Raw genomic sequence first — 21,996 nt, forward strand, 5'->3', positions numbered from 1 at the left:
TAAAGAATGATTGTGTATGTGTGCCACTCAGAGGGTGAATGGGCAAGACAAAAGATTTAAGCCTCTTTAAAACAGTGTATGGTAGTAGGTGCCAGGCGCACTGGTTTGTGTCAAGAACTGCAATGCTGCTGGGTTTTTCACGCTCAACAGTTTCCCGTGTGTATCAGGGATGGGTGGTGGACCAAAGGACATCCAGCCAACTTGACGCAACTGTGGGAAGCATTGCAGTCAATATAGGGCAGCGTCCCTGTGGAATGTTTTTGACACCTTGTATGCTATGCCCTGACAAATTGAGTCTGTTCTGAGGGCAAAGGGGGTGTTACAACTCAATATTTGGAAGGCATTCTTAATGTTTTGTACACTCAGTGTATATACACACATTACAACCCATTATAGTCATGTCGGATAGAAAATGCATTACACATGCATACTGACCAGGGTTTCCGTTAGCCGGTAATTTCCAGATTTTGTCAGATAAAATAAATGAAAAAAGCCAATAAATAAAATTGTAGCCGGCCAAATTGTTCGGGGCTGCTGTTCTGCTGAGGAGAGAGTGAGAGAGGAGCCTTGGCCTAGGCTATTATTGATTGCGAAGATGAAGGCCTTTTCATTGAAGTAAAACGAAAGTTGGAGAGTATGCCTACAGTGAAAAGCCTACAAGGCAGGGCTCAAGACTACAACTATATTGGTCGCATCGGTACAGGCTGCACTCATTCACCTCATTAAAAACATCCTCTTGGTCAAACAGTAAAGTAGATTATCCTCATGAATCCTGTACTGAAAGCGTTTGACTGCCTGCCCCTGTTTCGCTGGGGCCTGCAGCTGTGTTGAGCGAGCCACTCTCTCCCTCTCCCCTTTTCTGGGGGGAAGAAAATGCTCCGGGAGAAAGAAAACTTTTCAGATTGTATAACATTTTAAAATACGATTGCTTGGAAAAAAGCTATCCTGTTGTCACAGATGGAGAGACGATGTGCTCAGCTTTCACACTCGTCACATACGCTGCTGCTACTCTATCATATAAATAGAAAAATATCTGTCTGTCAATCAGTCTCAACGTCAACAGTGAAGAGGCAACTCTGGTATGATGGCCTTCTATGCAGAGTTGCAAAGAAAAAGCCATATCTCAGACTGGTCAATGAAAAGAAAAGATTAAGATGGGCAAAATAACAGACACTGGACAGAGGAACTCTGCCTAGAAGGCCACCATCCCGGAGTCGCCTCTTCACTGTTGACGTTGAGACTGGTGTTTTGCAGGTACTGTTTAATGAAGTTGCCAGTTGAGGGCATGTGAGGCATCTGTTTCTCAAACTAGACACTCTAATGTACTTGTCCTCTTGCTCAGTCCTGCACCGGGGCCTCCCACTCCTCTTTCTATTCTGGTTAGAGCCAGTTTGCACTGTTCTGTGAAGGGAGTAGTACACAGCGTTGTACCAGATCTTCAGTTTCTTGGCAATTTCTCACATGGAATAGCCTTCATTTCTCAGAACAAGAATAGACTGACGAGTTTCAGAAGAAAGTTCTTTGTTTCTGGCCATGTTGAGCCTGTAAATCGAACCCCCAAATGCTGATGCTACAGATAATCAACTAAACTAAAGAAGGCCAGTTTTATTGCTTCTTTAGTCAGCACACAGTTTTAAGCTGTGCTAACATAATTGCAAAAGGGTTTTCTTCATCATCAGAAGTGTCCACTTAATGAGGGCTGAGGGGATAGGGTGTGTCTTTAAAGTGTTTGGACCGCAACCATTGATGTACTGAATCAGATGTGAGCGCTGTGCACCACCAGAGGGCAGCTCTCTGAAAGACCCACCACTCGAGTTTTGGTCAGTCAGGGAAATAAAAGTGCTGAAACATGTTGGTTCACTATTTAAAAAGAAGATGGAGAACAAGCTATAGGATGAAAAATACTGGAGTTTTGGCGTAGGTACAGCCGACTAGTGCTAGCTAACTCTACCTACAGTAACAAAACATTTATAAAAATGTACAAATCGATACTTTGAGTCAAATATCGATTGTCCCAAAAATGATATTTCGATATGTAACTGTATCCATCACTACAACACAGGGTCAAGTCTAGTAGCAGAAATCTCCTGGTCTACGCTAATTAAGCTGTTATGTTAGGTCCTGTACAATATGGCACGTCAGCAGTATGTCAGTAAGGTGATGTATAGATCAGAGTTTCTACACAGTGCCTTGCGCAGGCCGATCCTCTGGCGGACAGGAAGGGACTGCCAGGCTAACAGCAGCAGACACAGGGCTAGGAATGTCACTAGACTGGCAGTAATCTTTCGTGGACAGAAGCACGTAACAAACGTTAGAGGAACAAGGAACTTTGGAATCTCCCCCCTGCCAGAATCCCCCACTCCCTACAATTCTTAATTGCTGCGACTTGCGATGCTAGTTGAGATTTCTGATCATGTTAGGCTGCGTTTCATTAGATTTTTTATGGTTGTTTGATCGCGGGGGAGACACTAGTAATGTCTGCAGTTTTTGGTTTGGCTATGTTTCAAGTGTATTAGTCTATAAATAAATCTCTTTGCCAAAATTCGTCATCTCTCCCATGTCTTATTCAACTAGTAGTTGTTCTGAAATGTTCATTGCTTGCCTACATTTTTCTCCCTCTTCTATGTTTAATATAACACATATACATTATTAATTTTGGTTGCCTATCCTGACGTGAAGTTGGTTCTATAGAAAGTATTTGACTCTGATGTGTGCCACAAAGTATGACTCTAGCCACAAAATTAAGGAAATTATAGGGGGGGTTCGGCAAGGCCAATTTCTTGCCTGCCGAAATTCCACCCCCACCCCTTCTATCTTGGGACTGCAAGGCCTGACACACTTCAGAATAATTTTGCTAGCTCATGTTGACCAGTAGTGTGTGCCACAGAAAGTATTTGACTCTAGCCACAAAATTAAGGAAATTAGAAGGGGGGGGGGGGGGGGTTTCGGCAGGCAAGAAAATAGCCTTGCAGAACCCCCCCTTCTAATTTCCTTCATTTTGTGGCTAGAGTCAAATACTTTCTGTGGCACACAGGCAAGCAATAAACATTTCAGAACAACTACTAGTCGAATAAGACATGGGAGAGATGCCGAATTTTGGCAAAGAGATTTATTTATAGACTATTTGTTTCAAGTATTAGCCAAACCGAAAACTGCAGATAATACTAGTGTCTCCCCCATGATCAAACCAACATAAAAATGAAATGAAACGCAGCCTAACATGATCAGAAATCTCAACTAGCAAGTCGCAGCAATGAAGAATTGAGTGCGTGCGCGTTCATGCGAAAGGGGGGCGATTCTGGCAGGAAGGTAGACTGGCAGAGACAACCAGTCAACATGCAGTGACGCAACTCCTCCAAATGGGGGAGACAAATACCCTGATGATGTAACTATCAGTGCCTGGGACAGGGGACAGACTACTTTACCACTTGGGAAAAGAGCCATCTTGATGTCACTGATCTAACATGGCTGAGTGGTTAAAAACTCACTGCTTTAGCCAATACAGTGATGTCAGGTCTGATGCGCAATAGAGGAATGATCCATTTATTCAAATAGTGTTCCACGTATTCAACTAGTGTGTGTGTGTGTGCGTACGTCCACTCACCCCATGAGCCACCACATCTTTGTCTGCGATGTCGATGGGAATCACCTCCACTGTCTTCCACGTAGGACCATCCAAGTCATGCACGTTTTCTAGAGTTCCCATGTCAGGTTTGTGCCACGTCTCAATCTTTATCAGGAAGTCATCTTTCATATACTCATTCTGGAGGGAGAGGAGAAAAGAAAAGTGAGCAAAGAAAGAAAAGGAGACAAATCAAATCTCTGTCCATGTTTTAATCTAGTCTGGCAAAGCCTAAATTAATTCTTGCTGATGTGGGTCGGGATGGCGGCCATGTTGGGTGTACCATTCCAAATGTTTGATAAGTTGATTCTATGGATTCTGTGGTGGGAAGGAAACTAATTCCAAGAAGGCTTTAGTGTTCACTTCCTCTATATAGTAGCCTTAAAATGTCAGCCAACTGCAAGCTTGAGAATGCCTTGAATGGAGAACCAATGGGAATCTCATACTGAGAAAGTCTTGCATGGAGTCCTGGGAGGCCTAAGGCCTATTTAAACCCCACAGCTAAGCTAATTAACTGATTATCTGTTTGGGCTTGTGGGTGCAAAATGGTTTTGTTACAGTCTAATGCTACATACAGTATGTTGTTGAATAGTACTAGTCATTTTCCACACCTGTCCACTAAACTCTTTACATACTGCACAGAGAAGTGATTTATTACTGGCTCATTATCTTTCGGGCACTAAAAACCTAGCTAGGCAGAAATCTAGTTTCCTCTGGTTTGGCTTTAAAGATCCTATCACTCCTCTATCTTAAGACATATAGGCTGTGAGAACTGGTTAGAACCTGTTCTCATTCGTATGATTTTTCTATGGAAGTGGAACCAATTACCCCTTATGTAAGCTCGCCTCCCCCTTGGAGGGGTAAGCAGTTCATTGTGTAAATTAAGTATATAAAGACTGATTGTAAAATCTTTGAGATCCTCTGTGGTATATCCTGAGAATTCCTTTCCGGTATGTCCTGAAGGTTACTCTCCGGGTTCATCCCGAGAGTGATCTTCCTTGCAATTGCTTGAATAAACCGCTTATTGCTGATAGATGACTTCTGCCTAATTCCTCAAACAAGTTTTCCCTCAACAGGCTGAAATGGCACGGCTGGTTAGTGCACTACTTCACTCTGCCTAGCTAACTGTGGTGTGATAGCATTAGCAGCATAGCTAGCTACACAACGCCACCACGCTATAAGTCACTAATGGGATCGAGTGTCTCAAATACATTCCCACAACAAACCTAGCCCACACAGACAATAGCTGGGGGAATATGGGAAAGGGAGATACCTAGCCAGTTGCACAAGAATGCATTTCAACCAAAATGTGTCTTCCGCATTTAACTCAACCCCTCTGAATCAGAGAGGTGAGGGGGGGCTGCTTTAATCAACATCATCGGCGCCCGTAGAGCAGTTGTTGGGAATTAACTAACTTGCTCAAGGGCAGAAGAGCAGACTTTCCCACCTTGCCGGCGCAGGGATTCGAACCAGCGACCTTTCGGTTACTGGCCCAACGCTCTTAACCGCTAGGCCCCCTGCCCCAGTGTGCATGTGTTTGTGTCAGTTCACTCACTACTCACCGTTATAACTGCCGCAGATGGAGAAAACAAGCAACAGAAGAAAAAAGGAAACAGTTTACTTTCAATAAAATAATCAGTGACAATTTACAATGTAGGCCAGTACCTTGCCAGAAGATGCCGACCCTACCGTTATGCTTGTTAATACTGAGCGCAATCATGGTTACACGGAACGGAACGCAATCATGGTTACATTAAGACACATTTGAACCCGACGTGAGATATGGGACGGAAAACGTACCTCAATGCAGGGATCGGATATGCCACTGTACTCCAAATCGTACCTTTATCCACACTGCTACGTCGAGAAGATTGAAATACTGCTATCATTTTGTAATGGCAGTGTCGGCCAATCAGCTCTTTTGTTCAACGCGACCTGCCATTCCATAATGGCTGCTGTGGGTACTGCTAGCATGAGGATGAAAAAAAAGCAGTTTTTCTTGATGGAGCAGCGTGGATAAAGGTAACATTTGGAGTACAGTGGCATATCCCATCCCTGCATTGAGGTACGTTTTCCGTCCCATATCTTGCGCCGGCTCCAGTGTCTTAATGTAACCATGATTGCGTTCCGGCTCCAGTGTCTTAATGTAACCATGATTGCGTGTCGACCCCAGTGCAGCTGATTGTAAACCAACGTAACAGTAGGGTCGGTATCTTCTTGCAAGCCAGTCCCAATCAGAGATGGGCTCAATTGAGTGTTTAAACTAGAGTTCTGGTACTCACCGGTGCGACAGTATGGGTAGGCATTCCAGGCTTTTTCATGGAAGACTAACGCTCCCTCTGGTGCAATATACCTCAACCAGCCTGGGACTTTACTGCAAGGAGAGAGAGACAGGAGTCAATCAGTCAATCAGCAGAGTGTGTATGGCTGCATTTACACAGGCTGTCAAACTCGGATCTTTTGACCAATCAGATCAGCTCTTTTGCCAATAATTGACCCTTGGCTAAGCCCCACCCCTTTGGTTATTGTCACTACCTTGGTCAATATTTTCCCGGGAAGCTCAATTCCCCATTCAAAATTCTTGAGAAGACCCATCACAATGACCTCAAACTGTGTTTCTAATACACAATAAAAATTAAGCAGACTACCTCTTGCTAATCAGGAGACTCTCGGGTATGTTGTAGTGGACTGTCATTACAATTTCTTCACGGGAACTTGGTAAAATGTATTTTAGTAGGCCTCCTGAGTGGGGCAGTGGTCTAAGGCACTGCATCGCAGTGCTAGCTGTGCCACTAGAGATTCTGGGTTCGAGCCCAGGCTCTGTCTCAGCCGGCCGCGCCCGGGAGACCAATAGGGCTGCCCACAATTGGCCCAGCGTCATCAGGGTTAGGGGAGGGTTTGGCCGGCAGGGATGTCCTTATCCCATCGCGCACTAGCGACTCCTGTGGCGGGCCGGGCACAGTGCACGCTGACACGGTTGCCAGGTGTACGGTGTTTCCTCTGACACATTGGTGCGCCTGGCTTCCGGGTTAAGTGGGCATTGTGTCAAGAAGCAGTGCAGCTTGGTTGGGTTGTGTTTCGGAGGACGTAAGGCTCTCGACCTTCGCATCTCTCAAGTCCGTACGGAAGTTGCAGCGATGAGACAAGACTGTAACTACCAATTGGATACCACGAAGTTGGGGAGGAAAAAGGGGGAGAAAAATAATAAAAATGTATTTTAGTGCGGCTAGCCACTGGATGGCTCGGAATGCGCTGTCAGCATGCAGTCAAAGTTACTAACCACTTTTGGAGTCAACTAGTGCTCTCAAATCGTATCCTGACATTGACAGCAGATGACATCCAGTGCATTCGGAAAGTATTCAGACCCCTTCCCATTTTGCTATGTCGTTATTCAATTATTATTATTTTTATTTTTTTATAATTCCCTCATCGATCTATGACAAAGCGAAAACAGGTTTTAAGAAATTTTGAGTCTCATAGCAAAGTGTCTGAATACTTAAGGTAAGGTTTTTTTTTTTTTTTCAAAAAATTCTAAGCATGTTTTTGCTGTGTCATTATGTGTAGATTGATGAGGGGAAAAAACAATTTAATACATTTTAGAATAAGGATGTAATGTAACAAAATGTGGAAAAAGTCAAGGGGTCTGAATACTTTCCGAATGCACTGTACATTTGGAGAAAACAAGATATATTAACTGACTAGCTAGCTAGCTAGCTAATGTTAGCAATGTTTTCAATGATGGTCAATGAGACAGAGCTAGCTAACCAGCTAGCAAACAATGAAACAAATGCATAATTCCGGATTTAAAAAATATTCCATCAGGCTCTGCATTTCATGACTCACAGCCGCAAGTACCCCTGCTGCGCTGTTAAATTATTTAGCCATTTAAACAATTTTTAAAAATGAAAATGCAGTTTTTGCCATTGTCCTCATTGGTTTACATGCATTTGAAACAAGAGCTTATCTGAGGCGAGGGGACTCAAGCTTGTTTAGCGACCAAGCGATTGGTTGCCCACAATTCTGGGGCGGGCCTTAGCGAAGGGTCAATTAGGCAAAACGCAGCCTTATTGCAGGGTTTCCCAAACTCGGTCCTGGGGCCCACTCTGGGAGCACGTTTTGGTTTTTGCCCTAACACTACATAGCTGATTCAAATAACCAACTCATCATCAAGCTTTCATTATTTGAATCAGCTGTGTAGTGCTAGGGCAAAAACAAAACATGCACCCAGGGCGGGCCCCAGGATCAAGTTTGGGAAACCTTGCATTAGTGTGTGTGTCTGTATTCTCCTCTTCATCCTCGCCCAGTGTATGCATCTCTTAAGTGGCATATGTATGTTTGTGTGCATGTACTACTGTACCTCTTCAGATGGTAAACTTTATGTGTGTACTGTCCCTTCTCTCCCTCTTCCTCATAGGGTTCATTTATCAGCACCTCAATGCCTTCTCCTCCCCCCGTCTCATTCTTACTGGCCTCTGCTACGGTGAACAGCTGACCAACTTGGTACTGCAACACAGAAAAAGAGAGCACAGAGAAACCGGTCACATAATATAAAAACCCGCAAGAAAAAGTATGTGAACCCTTTGGAATTACCTGGATTTCTGTATAAATTGGTCATCAAATTTGATCTGATCACAAAAATGGACAAACATAGTGTGCTTAAACTAATAACACACAAATACATGTATTTTTCTGGTCTATATTGAATACATCATTTAAAACATTCACAGAGTAGGTTGGGAAAAGTACAGTTGAAGTCGGAAGTTTGCATACACTTCGGTTGGAGTCATTAAAACTCGTTTTTCAACCACTCCACAATTTTCTTGTTAACAAACTATAGTTTTAACAAGTCAGTTAGGACATCTAGTTTCACTTATAATTCACTGTATCACAATTCTAGTGGGTCAGAAGTTTACATACACTAAGTTGACTGTGCCTTTAAACAGCTTGGAAAATTCCAGAAAATGATGTCATGGCTTTAGAAGCTTCTGATAGGCTAATTGACATCATTTGAGTCAATTGGAGGTGTACCTGTGGATGTATTTCAAGGCCTACCTTCAAACTCAGTGCCTCTTTGCTTGACATCATGGGAAAATCAAAAGAAATCAGCCAAGACCTCAGATATTTTTTTGTAGACCTCCACAAGTCTGGTTCATCCTTGGGAGCAATATCCAAATGCCTGAAGGTGCCACGTTCATTTGTACAAACAATAGTACGCAAGTATAAACACCATGGGACCACGCAGCTGTCATACCGCTCAGGAAGAAGACACGTTCTGTCTCCTAGAGATTAACGTATTTTGGTGCGAAAAGTGCGAATCAATCCCAGAACAACAGCAAAGGACCTTGTGAAGATGCTGGAGGAAACAGGTACAAAAGTATCTATATCCACAGTAAAACAAGTCCTGTATCGACATAACCTGAAAGGCTGCTCAGCAAGGAAGAAGCCACTGCTCCAAAACCGCCATAAAAAAGCCAGACTACAGTTTGCAACTGCACATGGGGACAAAGATCGTACTTTTTGGAGAAATATCCTCTGGTCTGATGAAACAAAAATAGAACTGTTTGGCCATAATGACCATCATTATGTTTGGAGGAAAAAGGTGGAGGCTTGCAAGCCGAAGAACACCATCCCAACCGTGAAGCACGGGGGTGGCAGCATCATGTTGTGGGGTGGCTTTGCTGCAGGAGGGACTGGTGCACTTCACAAAATAGATGGCACCATGAGGCAGGAAAATTATGTGAATATATTGAAGCAACATCTCAAGACATCAGTCAGGAAGTTAAAGCTTGGTCGCAAATGGGTCTTCCAAATGGACAATAACCCCAAGCATACTTCCAAAGTTGTGGCAAAATGGCTCAAGGACAACAAAGTCAAGGTATTGGAGTGGCCATCACAAAGCCCTGACCTCAATCCTATAGAAAATTTGTGGGCAGAACAGAAAAAGCGTGTGCGAGCAAAGAGGCCTACAAACCTGACTCAGTTACTCCAGATCTGTCAGGAGGAATGGGCCAAAATTCACCCAACTTATTGTGGGAAGCTTGTGGAAGGCTACCCGAAACGTTCCACCCAAGTTAAACAATTTAAAGGCAATGCTATCAAATACTAATTGAGTGTATGTAAACTTCTGACCAACTGGGAATGTGATGAAAGAAATAAAAGCTGAAATAAATCAATTCTCTCTACTATTATTCTGACATGTCACATTCTTAAAATAAAGTGGTGATCTTTACTGACCTAAGACAGGGAATTGTTACTAGGATTAAATGTCAGGAATTGTGAAAAACTGAGTTTAAATGTAAACTTCCGACTTCAACTGTATGTGAACCCCTAGGCTAATGACTTCTCCAAAAGCTAATTTGATCAGGAGTCAGCTAACCTGGAGTCCAATCAATGAGATTGGAGATGTTGGTTAGAGCTGCTTTGCCCTATAAAAAAAACTCAAAAAATGTAGTTTGCTGTTCACAAGATGATGTGAACCATGCCTCAAACAAAAGAGATCTCAGAAGACCTAAGATTAAGAATTGTTGACTTGCATAAAGCTGGAAAGGGTTAAAAAAGTATCTCTAAAAGCCTTGATGTTCACCATTCCAGAGTAAGATAAATTGTCTATAAAATGGAGAAAGTTCAGCACTGTTGCTACTCTCCCTAGGAGTGGCCGTCCTGCAAAGATGACTGCAAGAGCACAGCGCAGAATGCTCAATGAGGTTAAGAAGAATCCTAGAGTGTCAGCTAAAGACTTACAGAAATCTCTAGAACATGCTAACATCTCTGTTGACGAGTCTACGATATGTAAAACACTACACAATAATGGTGTTCATGGGAGGACACAACGGAAGAAGCCACTGCTGTCCAAACAAAACATTGCTGCACGTCTGAATTTTTAAAAGTGCACTTGGATGTGCTACTGGCAAAATTATTCTGTGGACAGATTAAACTAAAGTTGAGTTGTTTGGAAGGAACACACAACACTATGTGGAGAAAAAAATGGCATAGCACACCAACATCAAAACCTCATCCCAACTGTAAAGTATGGTGGAGGGAGCATCATGGTTTGGGGCTGCTTTGCTGCCTCAGGGCCTGGACAGCTTGCTATCGTCAACAAAAAAATGAATTCCCGTCGATCAAGACATTTGGCAGGAGAATGTTAGGCTATCTGTCCGCCAATTGAAGCTCAACAGAAGTTGGGTGATGCAACAGGACAACGATCCAAAACACAGAAGTAAATCAACAGAATGGCTTCAACAGAAGAAAATACGCCTTCTGGAGTGGTCCAAAAGGAATGGTCCAAAATTCCTCCTGACCGTTGTGCAGGTCTGATCCGCAAAAACAGAAAACGTTTGGTTGAGGTTATTGCTGCCAAAGGAGGGTCAACCAGTTATTAAATTCAAGGGCTAACATATATTTTTTTCACCCTGTGAATGTTTACATGGTGTGTTCAATAAAGACATGAAAACGTATAATTGTTTGTGTGCTATTAGTTTAAGCAGACTGTGTTTGTCTATTGTTGTGACCTAGATGAAGATCAGATCAAATTTTATGACCAATTTATGTAGAAATCCAGGTATTTCCAAAGGGTTCACATACTTTTTCTTGCCACTGTGTGTGGGTGTTATATATATATATATAACATCAGTGTCACAATAGCACAAATCAATTCAGCGAATCACTGACCGATCCTAACAGACAGAATCCCCGTTATTGGTAAATGGGATGTGTACGTATATTTGATGTTCTGTTGATATGGCTTATGAGCAGCCAAATTAAGTGTTAGTGACTTGGGATATGGACAGCTAATGGAATTTCACACACATGAACTCTCTAAATGGGCTCCCAAGCGGTGCAGTGGTCTAAGGCACTGCATCTCAGTGCTAGAGGCGTCACTACAGGCACCCTGGCTCGAATTCAGGCTGTATTACAACCGGCCGTGATTGGGCATCCCATAGGGCGGCGCACAATTTGCCCAGCATCATCTGGGTTTGGCCGGTGTAGGCAGTCATTGTAAATAATTATTTGTTCTTAACTGACCTGCCTAGTTAAATAAAGGTTACACTAAACATATCAGGACGGAGGTTGTGACTTTATGGGCTAGGAGCAGGACAACACAAATCTGTGAATTGTTTGGGGGAGAGCGAGAGAACATTGACAGTGCCATAGAGAGAGGTCCAATACAGTCACCGGACCAATTCTGACCCCCCCCCATCCATCCATCCTGTTTTTCTTTAAACAAGACACACACACACACACACACACAGGGTAGGGATGCACGATATATCGTGAACATATTGGAATCGGCCGATATTAGCTAAAAATGCCAACATCGGTATCGGCCCTATGCCTAGTTTCATTCCTAACCTAGCCCACACAATGTCTGCTGTGTGGATTGAGCAGTCAATAAATCGAGCAGTCATTTGAAAGAGTAAGAACATTTCAGCGAGACAACTCAAAGGCGAAATCCATTACCGCCAAGATAATGAAATTCATTGCCCTTGACAATCAACCGTTCTCCGTCGTGGGTGATGTTGGCTTTCGCTGACTGGTTGAGCACCGGTACACGTTACCCTACCGGAGTTACACAGTAATAGCGTCACTGCTATTAGCTTCATGACATACAATGGAACGCCGTTTGGGTCTTTGCGTGTCAAAAAAGATACACGTCAAATAACACAATACTATTATAGAATGTTGTGTGTTCTGAATTTGCATGTGCAAGCCAAGCGCCACCACTACTATCAGTAGCACTGTCAAAGCTGTACAAAACAAAGTCTGCAAACACCAGCCACGAACGATGTGTTTACAATACCACATTGGTAATAAAGCATTGTTTGTTCGACCGCAACTTCTGGACTAGCTAGCAAGCTTTAGCTTGGTACCTAGCTAGCACCAATACAACTAGCCTGAAAACAATGACCAGTAAAAACTGCAGTCATGTTCATTATTCTTAGCAATGATTTAGAAATCCTTGTGAGTAAGTATTAGCTAGGTTGCCACTTGTTGTTCGCCTTTTGAAATTGAACTTCAGTTCATGAAAATAAATAGCTAGCCTGCTACTTAACCCTGTTGCCCAAAGCAAACGTTATAAGCAGCCAGTTAGCTTCATCTGGCTAGTGAAGCTCGACCGGACCGGGTTATGTGTTGTGAAGCTAGCCACAATAATGATTAGGCGCAATAGTGGAATTTGTGTTTTGCCTTCAAAATAAAAGGTACCTCTTTGAACGTGATACAGAGGGGTGGAATCATGCCATATTTAGACTAGATAATGTTAAACAAGGTTGGAATGTGAAGCAATGAAATGGGGTATCAATCTACTCGGTGACACCCACAGAACACAACTGTTAAAAGTTTACGCAAATATTAGCGGTGTAGCTCTTTCGCGGGACTGTGACTGTGTGAAATCACCTCCCCAGTCAGTCTATTGTGTGCATTGGCATTCATATTGCACTATACAGTTTTACCTAAGGATTGTGGATCAATGAAATGGGGTATCAGTCTACTCAATACCCAAGATATTTTTTCCCCAACGTCCTCCTCAGTTATCAGACTCTAAAACATTCACACTGTATTGTTTTTCCTCGGGAATAGTATTCAATACACATAGGTTAACAATAAATGTTGCTCAATTCACAGTTGTTTCAGAGTCCCGCAATAAGAGCTACGACGCTAATGGTCTCTGGGTGTCACTGAGTAGACGGATATCCAATTTCATTGATCCACAATCCATAGGTAAGGCTGTACAGTGAAATAAGTATGCCCCCAATGCAATTCTAAAGTATAATATATCCAGTGTGATTTCAAATGATTTTTGTCAAATTAACAAATTGTCTTTTGTTGATTTTATATAAACAACATCCCAACCTCGTTTAGCATGATCTATTCAATTATGGCATAATTCTACTATTTGTATTAATTTGCATCACCGTCAATGACATACTTTTATTTTGAAGGCTAACCGCAAAGTCCTCTATTGTGGCTAATCCTTATTGTGGCTAGCTTCACATAGATGGGTCCGACCACCATTAATCAAATAAGAACTGTCTTATAAATTAGAGTTATTTTAGATTACACCTAGCTATATAGTTAGCTAGCTAACTATAGTTACTGAAACAGATGTCGTTTTGCTATGTTTTTGGGGAAGAACATTGTTTGCATCCATGAGCTAGCTGGCTTTTTTTTAATGACCAGCACTGTAGGAGACAACTTTTCCAGCATCATAGCATAGGTATCGATGAATCGTTGTGACATATGAAATGAACAACGAAACAGCACAGCAAGTAAGTGAAAGAAATAGGTTTTGATTATGTTTTACTGGTAAAGGGGACATGCGTAATTGCCAACAAAATAACTTTTTGGTCAGTGTGGGGTGTGTGTGTAACCTGTATTTAACTAGGTAAGTCAGTTAAGAATGAATTCTTATTTACAATAACAGCCTACCCCAGGCCAAACCCGGACGACGCTGGGCCAATTGTGTACAGCCCTATGGGACTCCCAATCACGGCTAGATGTGATACAGCCTGGATTCGAACCAGGGACTGTAGTGACACCTCTTGCACTGAGATGCAGTGCCTTAGACCGCTGCGTCCATGTATGTGTGTTAACTATTTAACTGTACTAGAACGCTTAAAAGGCTGCTAAAATTGTAAATATAGGGCCTCCCGGGTCCCTAGTGGTCTAGGGCACTGCATCGCAGCGCTAGCTGCGCCCCCAGAGTCTCTGGGTTAGCGCCCAGGCTCTGTCGCAGCCGGCCGCGACCGGGAGGTCCGTGGGGCGACGCACAATTGGCCTGATGTTCTACCGGCTGGGGTCGTCAATCCCAGTCACAGAGCTACTGTTTCTCTAGAGTCTAAAACACACAAATGTCAGAGGTATGCTTAACACCTAGGTGTGAATTGCTGGTGGCTGAAATTAATTTGCAACACTATAAATCTAATGCTTTGTTTGATACCCTGGGCTCATCTAGAGGTAACGGGGAAGGCGAACAGCTAGACTAATGGAATTTTACATGAGCATCTACAATTCTGCCGGGGGATCAATAAAGGCCAACTTACTCCATATCATTAATATATTTAACAACTATAGTAGTTGGAATTAAACCACACATTTTAGTCATTTAGCAGACACTTCTCCAGAGTGACTTACAGGACCAATTAGGGTTCTCAGATAAACTGGAACTGTGGGTCAGTGGCTGCAATGTATCTGGCTTGATTGCCTTGCTCAAGGGCACATCGACAGATTTTTCACCTAGTTCACTCAGGGATTTGAACCAGCAACCTTTAGTTTATTTACACCACTCTCTTAACTGCTGGGACACCTGCCACCCTGAGGTAAATCTTTACATGGAAGTTTGGTGATTGAATCGTCTCCTCCAGTTTGTAGAGCCTGACTCTTTGGGTAAATAGCCTTTACTGTCAGGATAAATTGACCCCTCCAGGCTGATGACGTTACAGCTGTCACACTGAGTACTGCACTAAAACCTTTAGGGGCTGCTGCCGTTACATCACATGCTGCAGGAGAACGTCACATCTCTCAAGGCTGGAGTTAAAACACTGACGGCAGCATGACCCCGACAAATAACGGGAAATGGAATGCAGTGGAGAGAAAGACATGTCTGACAAATAGCTTCTCAGAAGGCAGCAATATCAAAACAAACAGCATTTATGACCTGCTTTCATGCATGTACAGACTTGCAGGAAACAAGCACAAAAAAATGGGGTGGTGTGTACGTGGGTAATGACTTCGTGTTACTCACCTCTTGCACAGAGATCGGTAGGATCACGCGGCTGTGAGAGAGTAAAAAAAAAAAAAAAAAAAACATCAGCAAACAGAAGAAATAAACTTTCTACCAGTGTCATACAAAGAGACCAAAAACCATTCCCTTGCAGTACACCACAACTCATGCCTCAGGCAGGTTGGCATTTATTGGGAGGAATCTTGTCCTGGAGGCAGCCCTGCAGGGTGGTCACTAGCTGTCCTAGCCACAAAGTCATAACATCTAACCCCAACCACACTGCTAACCGTATGCCTTAAAATAAAACAGCTCATTTTTGTTTTATAGATTTTTTTCGTGAAGGTATAGCCAAGACTCATCCCAATAAAATGTCCACCTGCACACCTCAGCCTGACTTGGCTGAGTTCAACCAGAGCCAGGAGTGACCTCCAGTAACCCCACACATAGTGAGACTTGTCTGTTCATCATCTAGACCACTGAGCTGAACACATTCTATTAGGGAGGAACTACAATGAACTGACAATTTCTCCACACACTTGACTTCAGTTGAACATTTCGTTTGGGTGATTGTTCAGGGGGTTAAGAGATGGGCCTACACAGTGCTTTCCAATGTTCAAGCCTTTCGGGAATAGTTTACGTCCTAGCTATATCACGCAACTGTATTACCTAGGCCGATAGCTGCTTCCTCCATTTACCTCACCTCTTATAGCAGCTTCCCCCCTAAGTAAACACAGGGGCAGCATATACAGTTGAAGTCGGAAGTTTACATACACCTTAGCCATACACCTTAGCCAAATACATTTAAACTCAGTTTTTCACAATTCCCCTTTTTCCTCCAAACATAATGATGGTCATTATGGCCAAACAGTTCTATTTTTGTTTCATCAGACCAGAGGACATTTCTCCAAAAAGTATGATCTTTGTCCCAATGTGCAGTTGCAAACTGTAGTCTGGCTTTTTTATGGCGGTTTTGGAGCAGTGGCTTCTTCCTTGCTGAGCAGCCTTTCAGGTTGTCGATACAGGACTCATTTTACTGTGGATATAGATACTTTTGTACCTGTTTTCTCCAGCATCTTCACAAGGTCCTTTGCTGTTGTTCTGGGATTGATTTGCACTTTTCGCACCAAAATACGTTAATCTCTAGGAGACAGAACGTGTCTTCTTCCTGAGCGGTATGACAGCTGCGTGGTCCCATGGTGTTTATACTTGCGTACTATTGTTTGTACAAATGAACGTGGCACCTTCAGGCATTTGGATATTGCTTCCAAGGATGAACCAGACTTGTGGAGGTCTACAAAAAAAGTTTCTGAGGTCTTGGCTGATTTCTTTTGATTTTCTCATGATATCAAGCAAAGAGGCACTGAGTTTGAAGGTAGGCCTTGAAATACATCCACAGGTACACCTCCAATTGACTCAAATGATGTCAATTAGCCTATCAGAAGCTTCTAAAGCCATGACATCATTTTCTGGAATTTCCCAAGCTGTTTAAAGGCACAGTCAACTTAGTGTATGTAAACTTCTGACCCACTGGAATTGTGATACAGTGAATGATAAGTGAAATAATCTGTCTGTTATCAATTGTTGGAAAAAAGTGACTTGTGTCATGCACAAAGTAGATGTCCTAACCGACTTGCCAAAAGTATAGTTTGTTAACAAGAAATTTGTGGAGTGGTTGAAAAATGAGTTTTAATGATTCCAACCTAAGTGTATCTAAACTTCCGACTTCAACTGTACCTTGCACAGCCTTTTCTTTCTTTAGTAAATGCCTCCATTTCTTTCTTTGTACTTTTTACCCTTTTTCCTCCCCAATTTCATGGTATCCAATTGGTAGTTACAGTCTTGTCTCATCGCTACAACTCCCGGACGGACTCGGGAGAGGCGAAGGTCGAGAGCAATGCGTTCTCCGAAACACGACCCCGCCAAACCGCACAGCTTCTTGACACACTGCTCGCTTAACCCGGAAGCCAGCTGCACCAATGTCTCGGAGGAAACCGTACAGCTGGCGACCGAAGCCACAAGGAGTCGCTAGAGCGCGATGGGACAAGGACATCCCAGCCGGCCAAACTCTCCCCAAACCCGGACGCCGCTGGACCAATTGTGCACTGCCTGGGTCTCCCGGTCTCGGCCAACAGCAACACAGCCCGGGATTGAACCCAGATCTGTAGTGACGTCTCTAGCACTGCAGGGCCTTAGACTGCTGCACCACTCGGGAGGCCACATAGCTCCATTTCCATCTATAGTATAGGGCAACTCCACGGTAACAGTGGAATGAAGTGATGCTGAGACTCACATTATTCACTTTGAAAATGTCAAACAAAAACCAATGATTGCAAAGTTAAACCATACAACTCTATGTACAAGGACTACTTCTAACAATTTCCAGAGACATTTTCACAAAAACACATTTTCTTGAAGAACAGTGCAGATGCAAAGTTGATTAACAGAATGACAGGTTTGTGCTGTTTGTGCCGTCATTCTGTTACCAAGCATTGTATCTGTACTCTTCTTCTACTAATGTGTTTATGTAACATTTTCACTGGAAATTGTTTAAAGTTGTCCTTTTGCATAGAGTTGTATAGTTTGTTTAGCTTTGCTATCATTGGTTTTTGTTTGGCATACATTTAAAAGTGAAAAATCTGAGTCTCAGCATCACGCTGTTATCGTGGAATTGCCCATAGACTTAGTATGCCTCCTTCACACTGAAGGCCCTGAGCACCTGGACAGCCAGCCAGCAAACCCCAGACAAACACACTAATAATCCCACCAATCCACTGAATGAGACAGTAGAGATGGGATCCACCCACAGAGAGAGAGAGATGGAGACCCATCTATTCTAGTCTGGGTTCCAAGGTCCAGGAGAGGCCTAGTTTTGCCAGGTGTAACAACAGTTCTCTCAGGTGTAACTACAGAACAGCAACAGCCTGTCACAGTGTGGGTCAGGACTCTGGAGGGAAGGCATGGGGGAGTCATGATGGCAGAGCACAGGCACCCTTAGTGAGGTCAGAAACAAAACGGATGCATCCGGTTTTCAGGGGAAATGGAAAGAGAGCCTGTGACACGACTTCACTTTTGGATGTTAACAAGGTGACACTCCAACTTAACTCCTCCTCCGCATTTACTGGATTGAACAGACAGCAGAAACCATTCCCATAGTTTCCTTTCCTGATGGGATTGCAAAAATAAAAGACAAAAATATGTGTCAAACATATTTTTCAGTGGCAATTGACGAGACGATAACTGCCTAAATAGACCAAGAAAAAAAAAACAAGACGAGACTAAATTCTCTGTGACTCAAATCTGACTAGTAAATGGACTGGACAATAGTTTTTGGAGAGATTGAACCGTTCTCTAATCTGGCGGCAACACATCACTGATGCAAGTAAGGCACATGCTCCCGGTAGAAAAAAAAGGGGAAACGATAGGACCCACTTTACTTATCGTGTCGATTCAAACAAGACAGAATGCAACGTTTACACGGTAGAAGACAAGCAATGTTAACATATGGTTCTCGTGCCAATAAAGCCACTTGAATTGAATTGACAGCTTTTGCACCCACAAATTGACGGGGGGAAAAAATCTGACCCGGCGCCAGAACGAACCAGTTGCATTTTGATTTCCATAGGCGTGCCTGTTTTTTTCACCTGGATCTCCTATGTGTGCACGCGCTTGCTTGCATTTTTTTTTAAATGGGTGTAACAGTAGCCTAAAGAGCAAAGGCAGCTCATGAGTTGCTAGTTTGGGGAAGCTTACAATTTATCCTACCAATTCTCTCCCGATCTGCGTGCAAATTAAGAATTTTTATATGGATATTTTCATGGAACAGTTTCGTTTCTCATAATCATGGTCACGTGGCTAATCATACAAATCTGAAGTAAAATGCTAAAAATCTAAAAGTAAAAATTAAACTATGGAGAAAGCACTCCTCTCTGCGGTCACTGTGGTCCATTGGCAGCTAAAGAAATGAGCGCATAGAACTCCAAGATATGCCTACTACTGCATTGGCCTATAGGCTATACCTTCCATTGTCAGCTAAGTAAAATACATGGGCCGAAAAATAAAAAGAGCAGAAAATATCCTGATAACCTGAATTTATTTCAAATCACATTCATCTCTCTTCTCCGCCTGCCTGTCTGCCTCCCTTTCTATCGGTCTCGACTTGAGCTATTACTGGTGTAGTTCAACATTGTAACACATCACAGGGTCCGGCCAGAAGCTGTCGCTAACGAATTTGCAACATTGTATCAACTAGCCTATTCTGGGCCCTCAAAGTTTCCTGCGCCAGTGAGCTCCGGACAGAAAGCAGTTTTTTTCATGCCGTTTCCACTGGATATATGGGATCATCAGATCATGATATTTTTGCATCTCCTCATGGACTGCACCCAATTTGCCAGTTCTTGCTGTGAGATTTTACCCCACTATTCCACCAAGGCACCTGCAAGTTCCCAGACATTTCTGGGGGGAATGGTCCTAGCCCTCACCCTCCGATCCAACAGGTCCCAGACGTGCTCAATGTGATTGAGATCCGGGCTCTTCGCTGGCCATGGCAGAACACTGACATTCCTGTCTTGCAGGAAATCACACACAGAACGAGCAGTATGGCTGGTGGCATTGTCATGCTGAAGGGTCATGTCAGGATGAGCCTGCAGGAAGGGTACCACATGAGGGAGGGTGTCTTCCCTGTAACGCACAGCGTTGAGATTGCCTGCAATAAGAACAAGCTCAGTCCGATGATGCTGTGTGTGACACACTGCCCCAGACCATGGCGGACCCCTCCATCTTCAAATCGACCCTGCTCCAGAGTACAGGCCTCGGTGTAACGCTCATTCCTTCGACGATAAACGTGAATCCGACCATCACCCCTGGTGAGACAAAATCGCGACTCGTCAGTGAAGAGTTATTCCGGAGTTCCAAATTAAGCAGCAGCAGCTGAAAAGATGAGCTCCTACAAATATTGAAATTTAAATGTTTTTTTAGAGTAAAGTACATCGAAAAAAATCAAAAGAAAACTGCAAACTGAATAGGAGACCAAACAAGCAGCAAACAAAGAAGAAAGGCTTTTGAAAAAGTAACAATTTTTCATAAAATTATACCGTTTTCTTAGCTAGCTAAGTTGTTTACCTGTTGCTAGGCAGTTGCTAGGGACATTCCTGTAAGAAGCTAGCTAGCTAACAAGGAGTGTCTAGTTGGCAGAAGAGAAGAAGGGACAAAGAAGGGACAAAGTGGGACAAAATAAGGACAGAAGAAAAGGGAAAGGGGACATTAAGGTGAAGCAGTCCTCTAAAGACACAAAAGACAATAATACAAGAAACAACACTTCTATTGCCTCTCCCTCTACGATACGCACTTCCGGTTTGGTTTGGAGCGAGTAGTTGCATTCCGCTTTGCTCCACAGGTAGTATTACAGGTAGTATTACATTTCATTTCATTACAGTACAACAGTTTGATTTGTTTGATCTTAGCTGGCTACATAGCCGTCTTTGTATCCAAGATAATTGTGTAGTCTAGAGTAATTGTCGAGGTTACCTAGCCAGTTAGAGGTTACCTAGCCAGCTACACTTTCAAACAAAGTCAACAACGCAGCCACTGCTAGCTAGCCTATTTCACCAGCCAGCAGTACTATATCATTTTAGTCAATAAGATTTTTTGCAACGTAAGCTTAACTTTCTGAACATTCGAGACGTGTAGTCCACTTGTCATTCCAATCTCCTTTGCATTAGCGTAGCCTCTTCTGTAGCCTGTCAACTATGTGTCTGTCTATCCCTGTTCTCTCCTCTCTGCACAGACCATACAAACGCTTCACACCGCGTGGCCGCTGCTACTCTAACCTGGTGGTCCCAGCGCGCACGACCCACGTGGAGTTCCAGGTCTCAGGCAGCCTCTGGAACTGCCGATCTGCGGCCAACAAGGCAGAGTTCATCTCAGCCTATGCTTCCCTCCAGTCCCTCGACTTCTTGGCACTGACGGAAACATGGATTACCACTGATAACACTGCTACTCCTACTGCTCTCTCCTCGTCTGCCCACGTGTTCTCGCACACCCCGAGAGCTTCTGGTCAGCGGGGTGGTGGCACTGGGATCCTCATCTCTCCCAAGTGGACATTCTCTCTTTCTCCCCTGACCCATCTGTCTATCGCCTCCTTTGAATTCCATGCTGTCACAGTTACCAGCCCTTTCAAGCTTAACATCCTTATCATTTATCGCCCTCCAGGTTCCCTTGGAGAGTTCATCAATGAGCTTGACGTCCTGATAAGTTCCTTTCCTGAGGATGGCTCACCTCTCACAGTTCTGGGTGACTTTAACCTCCCCACGTCTACCTTTGACTCATTCCTCTCTGCCTCCTTCTTTCCACTCCTCTCCTCTTTTGACCTCACCCTCTCACCTTCCCCCCCTACTCACAAGGCAGGCAATACGCTTGACCTCATCTTTACTAGATGCTGTTCTTCCACTAATCTCATTGCAACTCCCCTCCAAGTCTCCGACCACTACCTTGTATCCTTTTCCCTCTCGCTCTCATCCAACACTTCCCACACTGCCCCTACTCGGATGGTATCGCGCCGTCCCAACCTTCGCTCTCTCTCCCCCGCTACTCTCTCCTCTTCCATCCTATCATCTCTTCCCTCTGCTCAAACCTTCTCCAACCTATCTCCTGATTC

General features: G+C 43.6%; 1 protein-coding gene across 1 annotated transcript in view; it reads right to left on the minus strand.

Annotated features, from left to right (window-relative positions):
- The window catches only part of LOC139537232 (phosphatidylinositol transfer protein beta isoform-like), a 24,547-nt gene extending 4,344 nt beyond the window's left edge, over positions 1–20,203 (minus strand). Inside the window, exons 1-6 of the mRNA XM_071338328.1 lie at positions 19,823–20,203; positions 15,366–15,396; positions 7,980–8,125; positions 5,905–5,996; positions 5,185–5,192; positions 3,605–3,763 (exon numbers count right to left, since the gene is read on the minus strand). Of these exons, the coding sequence (XP_071194429.1) occupies positions 3,605–3,763; positions 5,185–5,192; positions 5,905–5,996; positions 7,980–8,125; positions 15,366–15,396; positions 19,823–19,959 (573 nt within the window). The 5' untranslated portion in view covers positions 19,960–20,203. The remainder of the gene's footprint in view (positions 1–3,604; positions 3,764–5,184; positions 5,193–5,904; positions 5,997–7,979; positions 8,126–15,365; positions 15,397–19,822) is intronic.
- Positions 20,204–21,996: the final 1,793 nt, after the last annotated feature.

This window comes from Salvelinus alpinus, chromosome 1 (genome assembly GCF_045679555.1).
Source record: "Salvelinus alpinus chromosome 1, SLU_Salpinus.1, whole genome shotgun sequence".
Taxonomy (NCBI): Eukaryota; Metazoa; Chordata; class Actinopteri; order Salmoniformes; family Salmonidae; genus Salvelinus; species Salvelinus alpinus.